General features: G+C 32.8%; 1 protein-coding gene across 1 annotated transcript; it reads left to right on the top strand.

Moving 5' to 3' along the window:
• The first annotated feature begins 1,506 nt into the window (after positions 1 to 1,506).
• LOC115977226 (probable acyl-activating enzyme 18, peroxisomal) lies at positions 1,507 to 12,338 on the top strand. The gene is made up of 14 exons (XM_031098961.1): positions 1,507 to 1,818; positions 2,901 to 3,030; positions 3,129 to 3,388; positions 3,806 to 4,007; positions 5,320 to 5,360; positions 5,716 to 5,844; positions 5,974 to 6,047; positions 6,142 to 6,362; positions 6,946 to 7,040; positions 7,120 to 7,336; positions 7,538 to 7,660; positions 8,658 to 8,756; positions 10,807 to 11,013; positions 11,935 to 12,338. Exons 1-14 carry the CDS (start codon positions 1,550 to 1,552, stop codon positions 12,046 to 12,048), a joined length of 2,181 nt encoding a protein of 726 aa, XP_030954821.1. The 5' UTR covers positions 1,507 to 1,549; the 3' UTR covers positions 12,049 to 12,338.
• The last annotated feature ends 4,758 nt before the right edge of the window (positions 12,339 to 17,096 follow it).

Here is a 17,096-nt window from a genome sequence, read left to right as displayed (position 1 = left end):
CTCTCAACTGCTCACCGTATCAGGTATAAATATTTGGGCGCTTGGCTTTCTCTTCATTTTATTTGTTAAGATAATAAGATTGGACCTGTTATGTTTATGGCTGCCTGGACGTTTCACGTTTGTTTTGGCCTTCAAGTTATTTATTTATTTTTTATTTTTATAAAGCCTGCGTTTTTTATTTTTTGGGTTATAGATAGGATTTATTTTTTGTGTGTGTGTGTGTGGGTTTTTTTTTTTTGTGTGTGTGTGTGTGTGTGTGTGTGTGTGTGGGTGGGTCTTATTAATAAGTTTTGTGTTATGGTTATGCTTAAATTTTTGTTCTGCTTGTGCTTAATTTTTTTTTTTTTTAAATTTTAATCTTGTGTTTATATATATATATATATATATATATATTAGTTAGTGGTAATATATTGAGTAAGTCTTTATTTATGCAGGTTGAGATTGCTAAAAACTTGTTATTGTTTGGTGAAACTATAACAATACTTTTTATATAAATCAGGTTCTATTTCTCATTTGCTCTACACTTGAAAGTTATTTTTTATTTTAGTCTTTATAAATATATTATTTGATTAGAAATGTCTATTAGAAAATATGCATTTGGATATGAAAAAATTAAACAAAGAAAAAAAGAAGAAAAATTAATTGAGTTTCAAAAAGGATCAATGAATAAATTTGTTATTAGTAATAAACAAAATATAATACAAAATTTAGATGAAAATATCACAAATGAGCAAGAAATTCACCAAAAAAGAGTTAGAAGCTAATGAAATGATACAATTGCAAGATAACAATAATGTTCAATTTTGCAATGCAACAAATCTTGATAATGAACTTCAAAATAATTTAGAAGAAAATGAAAATAATGATGAAAATGTCACAAATGAACAAGTTCACCATAATGATGTTCAACTAGAAGAAAATGAAAATAATAATGACATGTTGAATTATACTCTTTCAAATATTTATGATCCAGGTAATTGAAAAAATATTGACACAAAATTAAGAAACTTATTAGTAAGAAAGAGGTCCAATTAGAGACAATGATATAATTTTTCCTAGAGGTGATGACACTAGCCATTTTTCTACTATTCATTACACTCAAATATTATCAAATGGGGAGAAGCATGATAGAAAATGGCTAGTGTATTTAAAAGATACAGACCAAGCATTTTGTTTTTGTTGCAAATTGTTTGAGTCTAAATATATTGGCCAATTATGTAATGAAGGAACTTGAGATTAGAAAAATATTAGTTTTAAAATTAGATGTTAGAAGAATTTGAATATAAAAATTTAATTAGTCAATTTGCATCTCAAAAGGTAAAAAAAAATATTTTAAATGAAATATATTATAATATAAAAATATTAAATAAATATTAATTTAATTAATATATAAATATAAAAAAGATTCCATTTTTTGTTCATGCCTTAGACGCTGCTCACCTAAACAATACTTCTTACGTTACAACTATTTTACTACTAGTCTGCAACAACGTTGTCACTTACCAGTTACCACAGATCAAGAGAAAGAGAGAGATATAGAGAGACAAAGATGAGAAAGAGCATAAGCGAAGTTGGAGTGGAGGACTTTGTGAAGGCAGGGCTAACCATAGAGGAGGCCAAAGAATTCCAAAGGGTTCTCAAAGAAGCAGTTTTTGGAGCCAAAGGGTCTGACCCAAGAGAGGTTTGGCGATCACTGGTGGCTCAAAGGGTGCTAAAGCCATGGCACCCACATGCGCTGCATCAGCTAGTCTACTACTCGGTCTATGCCAACTGGGACTCCCTCACCAATGGTCCTCCTCTCTACTGGTTCCCTTCTCTGTATGGTTTTGCTCTTCGTCTTTGACTTCTTTCCCTCAGTTCTATTTTTCTTTGATTAAGGTTTGTTTGGATAGAACTTATTTGATTAAAATTAAAAACTGAAAACACTATAGCAAAATAATTTTTAAACGTATAAATAGTGTTGTGAGTGTTTGTGAGATTCATGGACAGTGCATGGATGTGCTGTTTACTACTGAAAAGTCAAAAGACACGGCTGAGAAAAAAAAAAAGAAAAAAAAGGAAAGAAACGAAACGTAGATCCGCAAATGCAGATCCAAACGGATACTTAGTAATTAGCAATTACCTACTGCTTTCACTGATTCATTGCAATGTTTTCTCCGTTGTTATTTAGTCCCTATAGTTATGCATATTCATACAGTTGGTCCTACAGTTTTTGTCTTTTCTATTTAGCTGCCTAGTTATAAAGAGATTATCCTTTTTGGTAGCTGTTTGCCACGTCTTTGTGAAAAACTGATTGAGACCCTTAATAATGTATTAGATTTGGCCGGCAAGTATCAACAAATAAACTATCACTTGTCCCAAAAATAATTGTTAAGAAACTGTAAATTTAATTATTTAATTATTATTGGAACGCTCTTCTAATGGGTGGTCCCAGACTTCCCCTTAATATGTGGGGTCCAATCAACATGGTTCTATTAGATCACAGGGTTTAAAAAGAAATCAGTGAACTTAACTAATCCGATCTCTCTTTCAATGATTCTGTTAGGAGTTAAGCTGATTTGAACATGTTTCTTTCCATGTTTTCTGGATCAATGTTATAGGCATTAGTAATGTTTATTCTAAGGTTAGCTGCGATTGTTAACAAATGTAACCGGCATTAACATTGCACTGCTGCTGTACTCTTAACTAAACTTAATACAACTGTCTATGATTGATGGTTGTACCATTAGTTACAGAAACTTATATACACTTTGTTGCAGAAAGTTACTAGTGTGTGCATTCCAATTGATAACTCAATTTTATTGTGTTGTAATGACTTTGAGGTTGCATTTTTGATATATTCAAAGAGTAAATGTTCAGATTTTTACTCCTAACTGATCTCTTCTCGCTCTGTTTGTTAGAGATCAGTCTAAACATACAAACTTGGGACGTTTGATGGAAAAGTATGGTTCAAAGCTGTTAGGAACATCATACAAGGATCCTATTACAAGTTTCAGCCACTTTCAGAACTTCACTGTTCAGCATCCTGAGGTATATTATGCTTTTTGTGCCTTCATTTGCTAGGTAAATGCTAGTTTTGATGCAAAGCAGTATTTCAACTTAGTTATGTAAATGTCAATGAATTTCAGGATTACTGGTCTATTGTTCTAAAAGAGCTTTCAGTTTCATTTCATGAGGCCCCAAAGTACATTTTAGATACTACCGACAAATCGAAACATGGGGGAACATGGTTTCCAGGTTCAGTTTTGAATATTGCTGAGTGTTGTTTGCTACCTAGAACTCATCCAAGAAAAGAAGATAACAGTGTGGCTGTTGTGTGGAGGGATGAAGGCTGTGATGATTCCAATATTAATCACGTGACACTGAAAGAACTTCGAGAACGAGTAATGTATGCTCTCACTTGATTATGCTTATCCCCAATTGAGTGTGTTATCTGTTAAAGTGTGGTGCACATTATAACTACTGTGTCTGAGTGAACATTATAACTACTTTCTCTCTCTCTCTCTCTCTCTCTCTCTAACTGGGTCAATGCAAATGGGATATATTAGAGATACTGCCTTGATCTCATAGAATGTGATTCTTTGCAACTATGCACTTTTTGGGAATCTAATGGTGTTGTGGTTGTGTTTGTGTGTTTTTTTAATTTATTTTTTGTTTTTTGTTTTTGTTTTTGGGTCTTTAAAGAATGGTAGTCCTCCACGTTGAAATGAAAGGTTGAGTTATAAAGTGTACTTGGCTCTTTATTTTTCAATTCTTCAACCTAAGACAGATGCATATATTAAGAGGATTTTGAAATGATTTACAGGTTGGTGGCAAATGCACTGGATGCAGTATTTTCAAAGGGTGATGCAATTGCAATTGATATGCCAATGACAACCAATGCAGTTATCATATATTTGGCAATTATACTAGCAGGATTTATTGTTGTATCAATAGCTGACAGTTTTTCAGCAAAGGAAATTGCAACTCGTTTGCGTGTGTCAAAAGCAAAGGGTATCTTCACTCAGGTGATTATTCACCTTCATAAAATATCTGTTAGATTAAAAATGTGGGATTACCTTAGTAGTCAAACCAAGTTGGTCCAATCTGTTATGCTGAAGATATGTGAAGTGATAGCAATTGTACTTGGTCATCAGATGTTAGAATCAGTAATTGGCAAGGTATTAGTTTGTTAAATTGTGTTCCTTGTCTAGTAAACCCATAAATGAATAAGTGCTCAAAGCTGCAAACATGATGGCCTGACCATTCAGTCTTTTGCAAAAATGGTCTGACCATTAGTTTGGCTCATCATACACGTTGATTGTACTGCATACAATCATCCATATAATTCTGCATTGTGTCAATGGTATATTTGGTTTTTAGATTTCTGCATACTGCCTGTGTCATATCATATTAGCATGAGTGGATTACCAAAGTTTACTTTTATAAGTATTTATCATTTATTTCTGCACCTTCCCCTTGCCTTTCTCTCTTTGTGCCTAGTTGTTGTAGTAGTTTCATCTTATGCTGTGATCTCTGTCCACTTCTGAGTATGAACAAATCCAGCTGTTAAGTTGTATTGTTAATATGTCTTCCTTATGGTGTTAGCAGTTTATTAATCAATAGTTTCTAGAAGCACATCTCTAAGCCATCCAGCAATAATTCCCAACTGGCAATCTTACCGAAAAATTAATTTCCACTTTTTGTAATAATTAGATAGAATCTTTTAATGGTTCTTCCCATGTTTCCACTTGTTTCAAACTATTTTGTGGTAATTTTTAAATGTCAAGTTTCATACATTTATGATGTTCAACTGTCTAGTTCTGCTTCCATCTCAGTTTGGTATTTCCCTCCCCAAGCTGGTAGCTATAAGCAAGGTAGTTAAGTTTGAAAAGCACGAAAAATGTGTCTTTCACAAGTTGTTAATTCTTGGAGAGGCTTTTATCAGGTAACTACTATTTGAGCATATTGGATGAGGCTTTGGACTAAAGGTCGAAGAAAGTTGTGGAGCTCCCTTAGTTTCTATCATGGAACAACTTACCGTTGCTTTTCAGAATTGTTAATGCAACTTGTATTTGAGTTCTCTCCCATTTCTATGTTCATATACATGTGGATGTACCCTTAATATTCATTGAGGTGGTTCACATTTACATTTTTGAGTTCATTTCTATGTTCATATGCATGTGAATGTACCACAAGTTCTGTCCCTCAGGGGTATAGGCTTGTACAAGCCCACAAATAAGCTATAGTAATATATCAATTTTGAACTAATTTTCATATGTTTCAGTTTACATAGTTCCTTGTTTTGAAAGTTGATTCCTGTTCTCAATTTGTATTCAGGATTTCATATTAAGAGGAGGCCGAAAGTTACCTTTGTACAGGTAAAAACTGCCATTGTGTAGTTAAGATAGATGAGAAACTTCTTTCTCTCTGTCAGGTGGTAGAACTAAAGCAACAAGCCATGTGTGTGAATGATGGATTCACCCTACCTGAGCCTTATAAAATGCTAGTTTTTGTGCAAAAGCCAAATGCCAAACACCAATTTCCTTTTAAGTAGTTCTCGTAGGCACTTCATGAAAGTTAGCTACCATGAAGCACTTACCGAAGATGGAAATGAATCTGTGCATGTTAATTCCTTTTTCTTATCTGAAATACTTTTACCATGCTGATTGGAGACTGGACAGGTTAATAGTACACTTTTTGTATCATCATGGCTATTCTGCTTTCTCCTTGCAGTCGAGTTGTAGAAGCTGCTCCTTATAAAGCTATAGTGCTCCCTGTGATTGGTAATGATGTGGGCTTTCAGTTAAGAGAACAGGATTTATCGTGGAAAGAATTTCTTTCTAGTGCCAATCACCATCCAAGGTATGCATACAGCAATGGTGTCAAATTAGTCCAACAAAATACTTAATGAAAATAAAGGTCAACCTTTGTATTATCATTCAAAGAATGTCCAAAGAATTAATTACAGTAATGACATTCTCTTCTTGGCAGATCAAATAATTATATTCCAGTCTATCAACCAGTGGAATCCGTGATTAATATACTTTTTTCTTCTGGAACCACAGGTAGATAAGTTGTTCCAGCACATATATATTTCTTAGCTTGAGTATGAGATGCTTGTATCATAATTTTTCTAGTTCCTTACTTGGCCTTCATCAGGAGAACCAAAAGCTATTCCATTGACACAACTTTCGCCAATTCGATCTGCTGCTGATGCATGGGTTCACAATGATGTTCAAGTTGGAGATGTTTTCTGCTGGCCGACAAATTTGGGATGGGTGATGGGACCATGTGTACTCTTCTTTTGCTTTCTATGTGGTGCAACTCTTGCACTCTATCATGGATCACCTCTTGGCCATGGCTTTGGAAAATTTGTTCAGGTAACACCTCCAACACTTTTTCTCGGCCTGAAGGCTAATAGATTAATGTAATTTCTAGGTAGTTGATTTTACTTAAATCAATCGGAAAGAATTATTATGAGGCAAACAATGGAAGCCAGCATGAAAATGGAAATCCAACCCAGGGTAATTGGCTTTGGAAGAGACAGACTTATGTAGCCCTCTAAAGATCTTATAAAATACCATCAAAGTTGTGGTTGTTTAGATTTATTTTTTATTTTGTCTGAATTGTTTGGTTAGTAGTGGAACAAAGGCAAATATTCCCCCAGACATTTTTGAAAAGAAAAACGTTATTTAGATGAGTTGTAGTATGATCAATAAGGAACTCCTGGAATACTGAACTTCTATATACAAGTATAGTAGTACACCAAAGAGATCTAAGCTCAGATGACACGTCCTTCCTACCGTAAGAATGAGTTGAAGGGTGAGGTCATTAGTTCAAAAGAAACCGAGTGTGTGCGTGTGACTTACCAAATAAGAAACTTGGGTAAAATATTTTTTGAACTATAAGGGTTAGCACCCTCTGTCCAAATACCAACTTAATTTTGATTTTACTTTTGTTCAGGATGCAGGAGTGACTATTTTGGGTACAGTTCCCAGCATAGTAAAAGCTTGGAAGAGTACAGAATGTATGAAAGGCTTAGATTGGACAAGGATAAAGTAATATCTCTCTGCACTTTAAAAAACTATGTTTGCATATAAATACAAGGAAAAAGAACTTAGAAATGGATATGTGCAGATCATTTGGATCCACAGGGGAAGCATCCAATGTTGATGATGACCTTTGGCTATCTTCAAAATCTTATTACAATCCCATTATAGAATTATGTGGTGGCACAGAACTTGCGTCATCTTATATCCAAGGATGTCCTCTGCAGCCGCAAGCTTTTGGAACCTTTAGCACAGCATCAATGACAACAGGCTTTGTCATCCTTGATGAAAACGGGATACCATATGTAAGAATATTTATTAGATGGTTTCTAGTTGAAAGTTAATTTTCTTTTTCTACTGTGTATTCTGTTATTTCAGTAACTGGTGATGGATAATTGCTGAACAATTGCAACAATGTCCATGATTATGAAAGAAAATGGATGTGGAGAAGCCAAGCCAAATGACTGATAAATGGATATATTTTATGTCTTTGACCTATATGACAGCATGATCAAGCTTGTGTTGGTGAAGTTGGTTTATTCCCCCTATACATGGGAGCATCTGAGAGATTGCTTAATGCTGATCATGATGAAGTTTATTTCAAGGGAATGCCAATGTACAAAGGAATGGTATGCTGAAACCTCCCCCCACACCACCCCCCCCCCCCCCCCCCCCCAACTCCCTTCTCTCCCTTTTTCTTCATAAAACTTGCATGCTAGTTCAAGTGATAGCATGTTAGCTGTGGCATCCTTTGTAGTGTCGTATGTTTGTGGTTCAAACCCCACCTCTCCCCCCACAATCTACCTATCTCAAAAGAATACTTGTGTACTCGGCTCTTTGTATGCCTAGTTGTTATATCATTTAGGTTGTACATACTTATACAGACATTTAGAATGGGATATCTATTTGACAATTTCAGTTGTCTCCTACCCAAAAAGCAGCCTGATTGGTGGTCTTACCTTAATAGGGACTATGCACCCAGACTGACTATGACTGGGTGCTTATGTTTTGGGTCAAGGGACTTTACATTGATTGTCATCCCAATTCTTTAGATTGTGATTATGACCATGATTTTTTAGATAGTATCATGTGTGTTTATCTCACCCATAGGATAGACAATTGTTGAACCACATAGGCATTGTTACCTTCTAGTTCTTTTGATGCATCGAGGACCATAAATTAATTGCAAAAGCACCAATCTGTATCAATTCCAACATTTATCTACAATTTTTTAAAGGACAAAGTTAGACTCCAAACATGCTTGGATGCGAGCCATCTTTTCCAACCCATTACGTGACAGTTTATAAGATTATTCATGTGTATTATTTAAACAAGTCACATGACTCGTTAACAAATTCATGTAATTAAAATCACAAATGGATGCTCTCTTCAATCTCCACATGGTGGTTTGGAAAAAAATAACTCCAAACATGTTTGGAGCCAAAAAAAATTTCTTTTTCTAATTTGTTCCACAAAGTTATTATTACTATATTGATTATTGTTTTATAATTGTTACCTAGAGAAGATAGTAAATTTATATAAAATATTTCTCTTGGTGAGTATAACAAACATGTGATGGTTGTTGGCATTGTATCCTTTTATAACATGATATATATGCATTGGCAGCACCTCAGGAGACATGGAGATATCATTAAGAGAACTGTTGGAGGATATTTCATTGTTCAGGGTAGGGCTGATGACACTATGAACATTGGAGGCATTAAGGTACCACATATTGCTCTTCCTGTGATTCAATCATTTGAGAATTACCCTAATATTTGTTGTGGATTAACCTGTGGAAGAAAACAAAGGGATAACCATTACATCAAACTAGACGTGGCCTTGCACGATGTGAGAAAATATGTAATTATTTTGTAATGTGACATAATTATAATTTATTTTCTGAAATTTGTTGAAGATACTAAATTAGGATTTTAAAACTAGGATTAGTTTTCTTATTCTTACACTTTAAACAATTTTCTCTTTTGAAATTTTCCCTTTTTTCTCTTTCTTGATTTCATATGAGTGTTGCCCATCTATATTCATTGACCCTCTCATTCTCTCTCCAAATGCAACAATTTCTGCAAGTATTTTCTGTGTCTCCCTATCTCTACAAATGTATCTGATGTAGGACAAACAAAGACCATTAATCAGGATAATTAAAGAACATGAAAAATGAAGATAGAGAATGTAGGAGTCAGCAGCACCAACCTGCAAAGATGCTCTAGAAGTCAGCACCTAGGGTTTGCTGCAGTCAGTACCAGACCATCAGGACAATTTGAAGAGAAATTTTATATATCATAAAGATAATTCCCCTTCATAGGATTACATTATTCTACTTATATTAGTTATATAGATTACTGAATCCTAATCCTAATTCTCATAGGAAACCTTGGTTCTAATTAATGTAGGAAACCTCATTCTAAATGACTTAGGAAATCCCAATTATTGAATTTTTAAAAATAACCTTGACTCTAATAAAATAAAATACTAATAACCCAGTTAACTATTAAGACCTAAAATAAAATACAATTGCCTACAAATATTACAATGTACTCCAAAATCAAATAAGACTAAATTAAAATAAATATTTCCTACACTTCCAGTATTAGCCTTTTCTATTTACTCTTTCTATTTCAGTTAGTCTTTTATTTGCATGTTTTGGATGTGTTTGGTTAATTTTGTTCTTTTTTAAGATGATCCATATTCTTCTAACCTGTCTCATAATGGGTAATATTTTCTTAGAGTTTCTTCTGTACAACTGAACTTTACTTTGGTGCAATCAAAGGCAAAAAAGATAAGACTTTATAATTAATATTTACTCAAATAGTTGGTAGGCACATTCAAATGCATAGTCAAGTAGATTTGTTTTGATAAACTCAAATTCCCACTTTCAAAAAAACTAAATACAACTAAAACTAAAATCAAATTAAAGCCATTAGAGGGAGAGAGAACACCTATGATGGGTAATTAAGAAACACAACACAAAAGCATCAAAATGCATCAATCTATGGTAGAGCTATAAAAAACACAAAAACTCCTAAACCCAAAGTAGAACTACAAGACAGAATAAAATATTCATCAAAAGAAAGAAAAATAGAGAGAGAGAGAGAGAGAGAGAGAGAGAGAGAGAGAGAGTAATCTCCTTTTTTTGTGTGGATGAATGTGAATTGAATGGGAAAGAGAGGGATACAAAAGTAGTAATAGCAAATGGGAAATCGCGACTTCAAGTCACAATTTCAGTTGTTTTTTGGAGTGTGTATAAAATAGTGTAAAACAATTTATATGTAATAAACATTACTCATAGCAAATTTATAGAAAAGAGAATGGAGAAAAGAAGAATTAGAAAAGATTGGAGAAAAAATAACGGTAAGACAAGAAATAATAGGGACAAAGAGAGCCCAAAAGGACAGAGAAATGTTGGACAAAGAGTGACAATAAAGTGGTATATAATGGGAAGAAGAAGAAGAGCCACACCCAAAAAAAAAAAAAAAATGAGAAGAAGAAAAACTAAAAAAAAAAATAAATAAAGGAAACATTTGGCTAAACTGGCTCAATAGCATATTAACAAATATATATATGTATGTATGTATGTATAGATAAAAATGAGTTTTATGAAGTACAACTGGAAAGAAAGCCTTTGATTTTTGAAACTTGCAATAAGCTTGACCTGATTGAGTGCTTTTTTTTTTGAGAGGAAAATTGAGTGCTTTAATAGGCATGCTTGGACTAACATCTGAAATATTGAAAACTTTGAATATTTGGTGATACACAGACAAGTTCTGTTGAAATTGAGCGTGTATGTGACCGTGCTGATGAATGCATCTTGGAGACTGCTGCAATCAGTGTTGCACCCGTGGATGGTGGTCCAGAACAATTGGCCATATTTGTAGTCTTAAAGAAAGGATCTTCTATTGAACCAGACAAGCTGAAAATGCTTTTCTCAAGGACAATTCAAAGCAACCTCAACCCGTTGTTTAAGGTTTGACTCTAAGACATTTTTTTTTCTTCCTTTGGCTTATGATTAGTTTTACTTTTACTTTTACCATCATCTGACCATTCTTAAGAGATCAGATTCTTGCTCAAAATTGAACAGTCATCTTTGAAATTTTTTCCATCCAAATAATGGTGACTGGAAAATCAAATATAGTGATGTTACAATTGTTACAAATTTATGCTCTGCTTGTTTCGTTGAAAAATATTTTTAGCATTTAATTTTGCTATGTTTGTTTCATTAAAATTTGGTCAAACTTGAAAAATGTTTTCTGTTGTTGACTATAAAATCTTTTGTAAAAGGCTGTAAACCGTTTTACCTTAAAAACTTGGTAAAACATTTTACAAAAACAAACAGTGCCTATCCCTCCATCTTGTGGTTGGGTCATTGTTCTAGTGGGCTGAGCTGTCGGACCACTGGCTCCAGCCATTGGACTGGTGGGCTCCTGCAATTGGACCATCGGTTTTGGTGGTTTATGCATTGTAAATGTTTTCAATGACAACATTTTACAGCATAACAAATGGTGCGTTAACTACATAAATGCTTACATCTTATGTGCTAACTCTCAAAGACAATATAAATAAAATGTAATTCAAAAATTCACGTTATTATGTTTTTTCATGTGACATTAACTACATTCATTGTCACATCAATTTAACCTTTTTGTAGTAGAATGGATAGTAGTTTTAGCATATTGCAAATCAAATTGGTGTCTTTCTGAGTTCTAATGAATCCATATATATTATTATACACTCATACCAATTGCTTTGAAAAGTGTCTTCAATTCATTCCAAATGATGGGTAGAAAAGATGGAATAGATTTCAATTCCATGGTGGTTTTCACAAATTGGTCTAAATTATTTTATAAGTTATTGATACAATCCCTCCAACTCTCTTTATGATTAACAGGTGAATTATGTTAAGATTGTTCCAGAGTTTCCTAGAACAGCTTCTAACAAGTTACTGAGAAGGGTTCTGAGGGACCAAATGAAGCATGAGCTCTCAACTTGGAGTAAAATTTAATGTGAACATCATCAATTTGGTCATGCATAAAAATATCAATAAGTTCATTCACGTGAGGTGAATTTTGAAAATTGAGATGGTTGAATAAGTGAAATATGTAAATAGAATATGAATGGTTGGGAAAGTGTTACATGCTGATGGAAATCTGCGGTAAAATCTGACTCTAGGCATATTGCCTTGTAAAGTCTGACTAGAATATAGTTAGAGCTGCAGATGTATCAGGTGTAGGCTGATTGTAGAATAGTCTATATTGGGATTTGGGAAATGCATTTGTGTTCATTTAGAAACAATTTATTTAATTTTTTATTGGAATTTTTTTTTTGTCGAAAATGTACTAAAATATATTTGTATTTTGAAAAAAGTTTTGAAAAATTGAGATTTTAGAAAGTTATAACTAAAACAAAAAATTAACTTATAAGTTAGTTTCATTATTAAAAGAGTCATTTGTTACATTTTTCTATTGTTTGCAGAATAGTCTATAATCTATATTGAGATTTGGGAAATGAAATCACTTGTTGACAATGGTGCAACTAGATACCTGTTCCTAGCGTTGTGTTAAAGGGACCTTTGAGTAGTAATGTGTCATGTGGATAGTATTTTGACTATTTTCACACAAGTTTGAATATATATAAACAGTACCATGTATTTGGCAAAAGATGCCAAACAAGGCCAAAATGGCCACATACCACTATTTGGGAAACTATGTATGGATCTACCATTGTTTGCGAAATATTTAGTAATCTATCACATTTTTGAAACTCGAGTTTGTTGTGTAACTCAAGTTCTAGAAACTTGAGTTCTTTGAAAAATAGCCTTTTAATTTGCCGTGCTATTTTTTATGGAACTCGAGTACATGGAAAACTTGAGTTTCCAATTAGTGGTAGATCCCTACATATTTCAGAAATAGTGGTAGATTGCAAAATATTTTCAAAAACAGTGGTATTTGACCATTTTAGCCTGCCAAACAAACAAGAGATAGGAACAAAGTAACCTAGAAATGAAAAAGGGACACAATTACACATGCATGATTAGATTACACTGTCCTTGTCTCCTTGATATAAAAATGGTCAGGTGTAAATTGTTTGCAGTATAGCCTATTGAAACTCTCTCTAAAAAAAAAGCCTATTGAATATTTGTAAAAAAATAAATAATAAATATATAAAAATCACTTGTTAAGAATATGGATATAGTGTGGTATTAAACCTTAAACAACGGTTAAAAACACTACAAGAGTTAGGTCCTTTTGTAGTGATAATCTAGTTATGTACTGTCTTATAAATTGGTTTAAATCACTGGTATATATACTTTCGTGTGTTCTATTAAGTATTACTGTTTCTCAAAAAAAGAAAAAGAAAAAAAATTTGTATTTAGTATTTTTTTTTAAAAAAAAAAACAAAGGGAAGAAGAAAGGACCTCTATATAGAATGAATTGTGAGGATGGTATTTTCAAAAGATTGATTGTAAATGTGAATAGGGAATTGTAAAAGGATCTCACAAAAAAACAAACAATAAGACAAAAAATCTAAATAGAAAAATGAGACACAATTACACATATAATAAATAACAAGAATTTATGTGGTTTGATCTTTGGCCTACGTCACAATAAAGAGGAGAGAATTTCACTTAAAAAAACAGAAAATCACTCTCACACATGGGCGGTTGTACATGCTGTTCACACCCCCCCCCCCCAAGAAAAACGGATTATATATATATATATAATATTTTATTACCGGTTTAATTTACCCTTAAAAATATTTGTGCACACCCTAGTCTGATCATATATCAATCTAACCCAAAACCAAACAATAAAACAAATCACAATCTCTCTCTCATATGATGATCTAATTCTCATGATTCTCATCTCACCTCTCTTCTTAGTTCTCTATTTAACTATATTGGTATCTCCGACTCTAAGAGTAAAAAATGAGTGTTTGTGAGTTGTGAGTATCTTTCTCTTTATTATAAATTTATATTATAAGTTTATGAGTGTATGTATGATATTGAATGTGTGCATTAATTTTCATATTTTTGTTGTAATGTTATTTGTGTGAATTGTGGTATGTGTGAATCTGTGGGTGTATTGTATAAATATAATATAATTTAATAATTAGGAAATACAAAGGGTTTGTTACATTTACAAGTGTGTGTATTATTATCAAGTTATAATAACTTTTTGTTATAAAGTTAGTGACCAAAAAAAAAATAATAATAATAAAGTTAGTGTTTATTTTTTTGAAAAGTTAATAATTGTTCAAGCATTTGATTGTTTAAAAAGACACTAAGTGAACTATCATAGATAATGATAAGTGCATAAAAACAAATATGTTATACAAACTTAACAAAATAAAATAGTCACATCTACCCACTTTGATAATAGATAATGACAAGTGATAACGAATTATCATGTAACGATTTCAAAATATAAAAACTTGTAAAACTATAGAAGCATATTGTAAAACTTCATGTGTTTTTTTTTCGATAACTGAATATATTCAAGCTCTCTTTTTATTAAATTTTGTTTAATTTAAGTTTTTTATGACCCCCCCTTGTGAAAAAAAATATTGGAGCCGCATTGCTCTCACAAAATCAAACCTGAAACAATATACTATAAAATAAAATTGGGTCAAGTTATGGTTATATCAAGTTGCTATATTCTTTTTGTAATAAGTGGTCTCCTTAATTAAAGATTTGGTTAAATTACATAATTTTCCTATAATTTGGGTTGCTTTCAAATTCAATCTTAAATTAAAAATTTTTATTATTAAAACAACAAAATCTTTTAAATTATTTTAAGTCACACTCATAATAAGAATACATTGCCTAAAACTAATAAACATTCACATAAATTGTACTTTTCTAGTAATAATAGTTACTATGTGGCTCACTATTAGTTTTTTTTTTTTTATAGAGTTTCAACCTATGGGGTCTACTTTTAATGATAACTTTTTATCATCAGACCAAAACACCAATTGATTTTTGGTGTAGGCAGGAATTGAATCCTACATCTCTTATTCAACCATCCAGAATTTACCAATTGAGCTATTATTTTAAGCCCTTTGCTTAACACTAAAATATACAATATAAAATAAAATTATCTTACACAAATAACAAAATTATGAAGTCTTGGCAAATGAGAGTCGTCTATGGAAAAAGTCCACTTTAAAATGGGGAGCATTTTGTGCTTTGACGTTTCAGGTTTTCAGGGGTTTTTTCCATAATGATTCTGCATTTGGTGGGTACTACTCTGTGTTAATATGTGTGTGTAAGCATAACTATATAATAAACATAAGACTGATATATTCGCAAAGATTTTCTAATTTATTATACCATTATAGCATACAAATAGGCAGTTTAGGGTACTGTTTGAACTTTGAAGCCACAATCTTATGATTCAGAGATCTAAGGTTTTCACTCCAACAATCCACAGAACGTAAAAGTTTTTTCTATCAATATTGTATTTCAGCTGAGAAAAATAATTTATGTAATTTAAACGCAAATGTGTTGTAGTCTTGTATGTAGGAATTATCATCGCTTATCATGCTTAGTGTCTATTGTTTATTCCACCCATTATAACGTCAGGCTTGCAGGTAGTGTTCAAAACTCGTATTTACCACTGCAATGTTGATACTGCTGGCAATTTGATTATAGACATCTTAAACGATAGTTGGAGTCCAGCTCTAATAATCACTAAGGTGCTACTTGGAATCAGATCAAAATTTGTGTTTGTGTGTGGGGAAGGGGGTTTCAGGGTGTTGGATCATGCTGGGATGCATCCCTTACACATGTCACCGCCAACAGCAGTAGCCAATGCCAATTTGTGCTTACAATATCAAACGAATTAAAATTGGGATTTTCACTTCTCAAATTGTGGCAATGCATGTGGACCTTTATAGCTTGAGTTGGAACTAAGATATCAGCAAAAATAACACTTGAACTGGATGTGCCTTTCTCTCTAGTACTGAATGTATGAATATTCTTGTTGCAGCAGATAACCAGCTTATCCCTGGCATTGCCCGATTGTACTTGGCAGATAGAGAAAAACATGATGAACTAGCTGCAGAGTTGACAAGGCGATTTACAAGTGACTTGGGTGAATCTGACACGAGTGCCATTCGAATTGCAGATGTTCCATCATTTTGATTCATGGATAGGTCATAAAATCCAGGTGAACACAAAGGAAAAGCTGTTTGTAAAATTTTCACAGTATCTTGCTAACCTTATGACCAATGAGAAATCTCAGAATGTTTGGTTAATTGGTGGTTATTGTTGTTGTTTACTGGGGAAAAGCAGCTGTAACTATAGAAGACAGTGTCTGGTGGCATGTCCCAATTAATTAGTCGTCGGAGTTGTGGACTAGCAAGCTGCATGATATTGATGCGTCAAAAGTATCATATGATGTGGACGTACTACATGATACATTATAGTGCAAAAGAAAACATTTTTGTGAAGTTACATATTCAAGAATTATATTTGTGCTTCTCTTTTTGCTCCAATAAGCCATAAGACTATCCTGCAAATGAAGACATAAAACTAGTGTTTTTCTTAAGTGCCTATACTATTATCAAAATTGTGGGCAAAGCTCTACTTTTTGAGTTGTTTGAACTGTCTTGGACTTACCTTGACAACAAAATATGCAAACCATTTTGTCATGTTATTATTAAGTTACCTAATTCTTTCAGTTTCTTTCGTTGAAGGTGTCGGCCCATTATCAAGACCTGCATGTTACACTTTCCTGAAATAATATATTGCATTCAGTGTGCTACTTTTCCTCTCATTTAAGAATAACCTAATAGGTCTCATATACAGGTGTCGTAGATGGGATAAAGATATCTTTATGTAAGGAATGGCAACGGGGCAGGTGTCCTATTCCCTGCCCCACTTCCACTTCATGGTGGGTTTTTATTTTTATTTTTTTATTATCCTGTTCCAGCGGGTGCTGTGGGTACCCATCTCGTCACGCCCATACATATATATATATATATTATATATGATTTATTAAAAGTTTATTTTGAACGCAATAAAGTAAAACTCATAAAACAATTTTATTT

The sequence above is a fragment of the Quercus lobata genome, chromosome 1 (genome assembly GCF_001633185.2).
Source record: "Quercus lobata isolate SW786 chromosome 1, ValleyOak3.0 Primary Assembly, whole genome shotgun sequence".
Taxonomy (NCBI): domain Eukaryota; kingdom Viridiplantae; phylum Streptophyta; class Magnoliopsida; order Fagales; family Fagaceae; genus Quercus; species Quercus lobata.
The sequence above is the reverse complement of the archived record's forward strand: the minus strand, read 5'-3'. Positions and strand labels throughout refer to the sequence as shown.

What these genes read in the sequence shown, in the direction of transcription:
- LOC115977226 (XM_031098961.1), top strand. Translation starts at nt 1,550, where the DNA reads ATGAGAAAGAGCATAAGCGAAGTTGGAGTGGAGGACTTTGTGAAGGCA. An exon ending in GCTTTGGAAAATTTGTTCAG is followed by an intron (nt 6,363 to 6,945) that starts GTAACACCTCCA and finishes ACTTTTGTTCAG; the next exon opens with GATGCAGGAGTGACTATTTT. An exon ending in ACCTCAACCCGTTGTTTAAG is followed by an intron (nt 11,014 to 11,934) that starts GTTTGACTCTAA and finishes TATGATTAACAG; the next exon opens with GTGAATTATGTTAAGATTGT.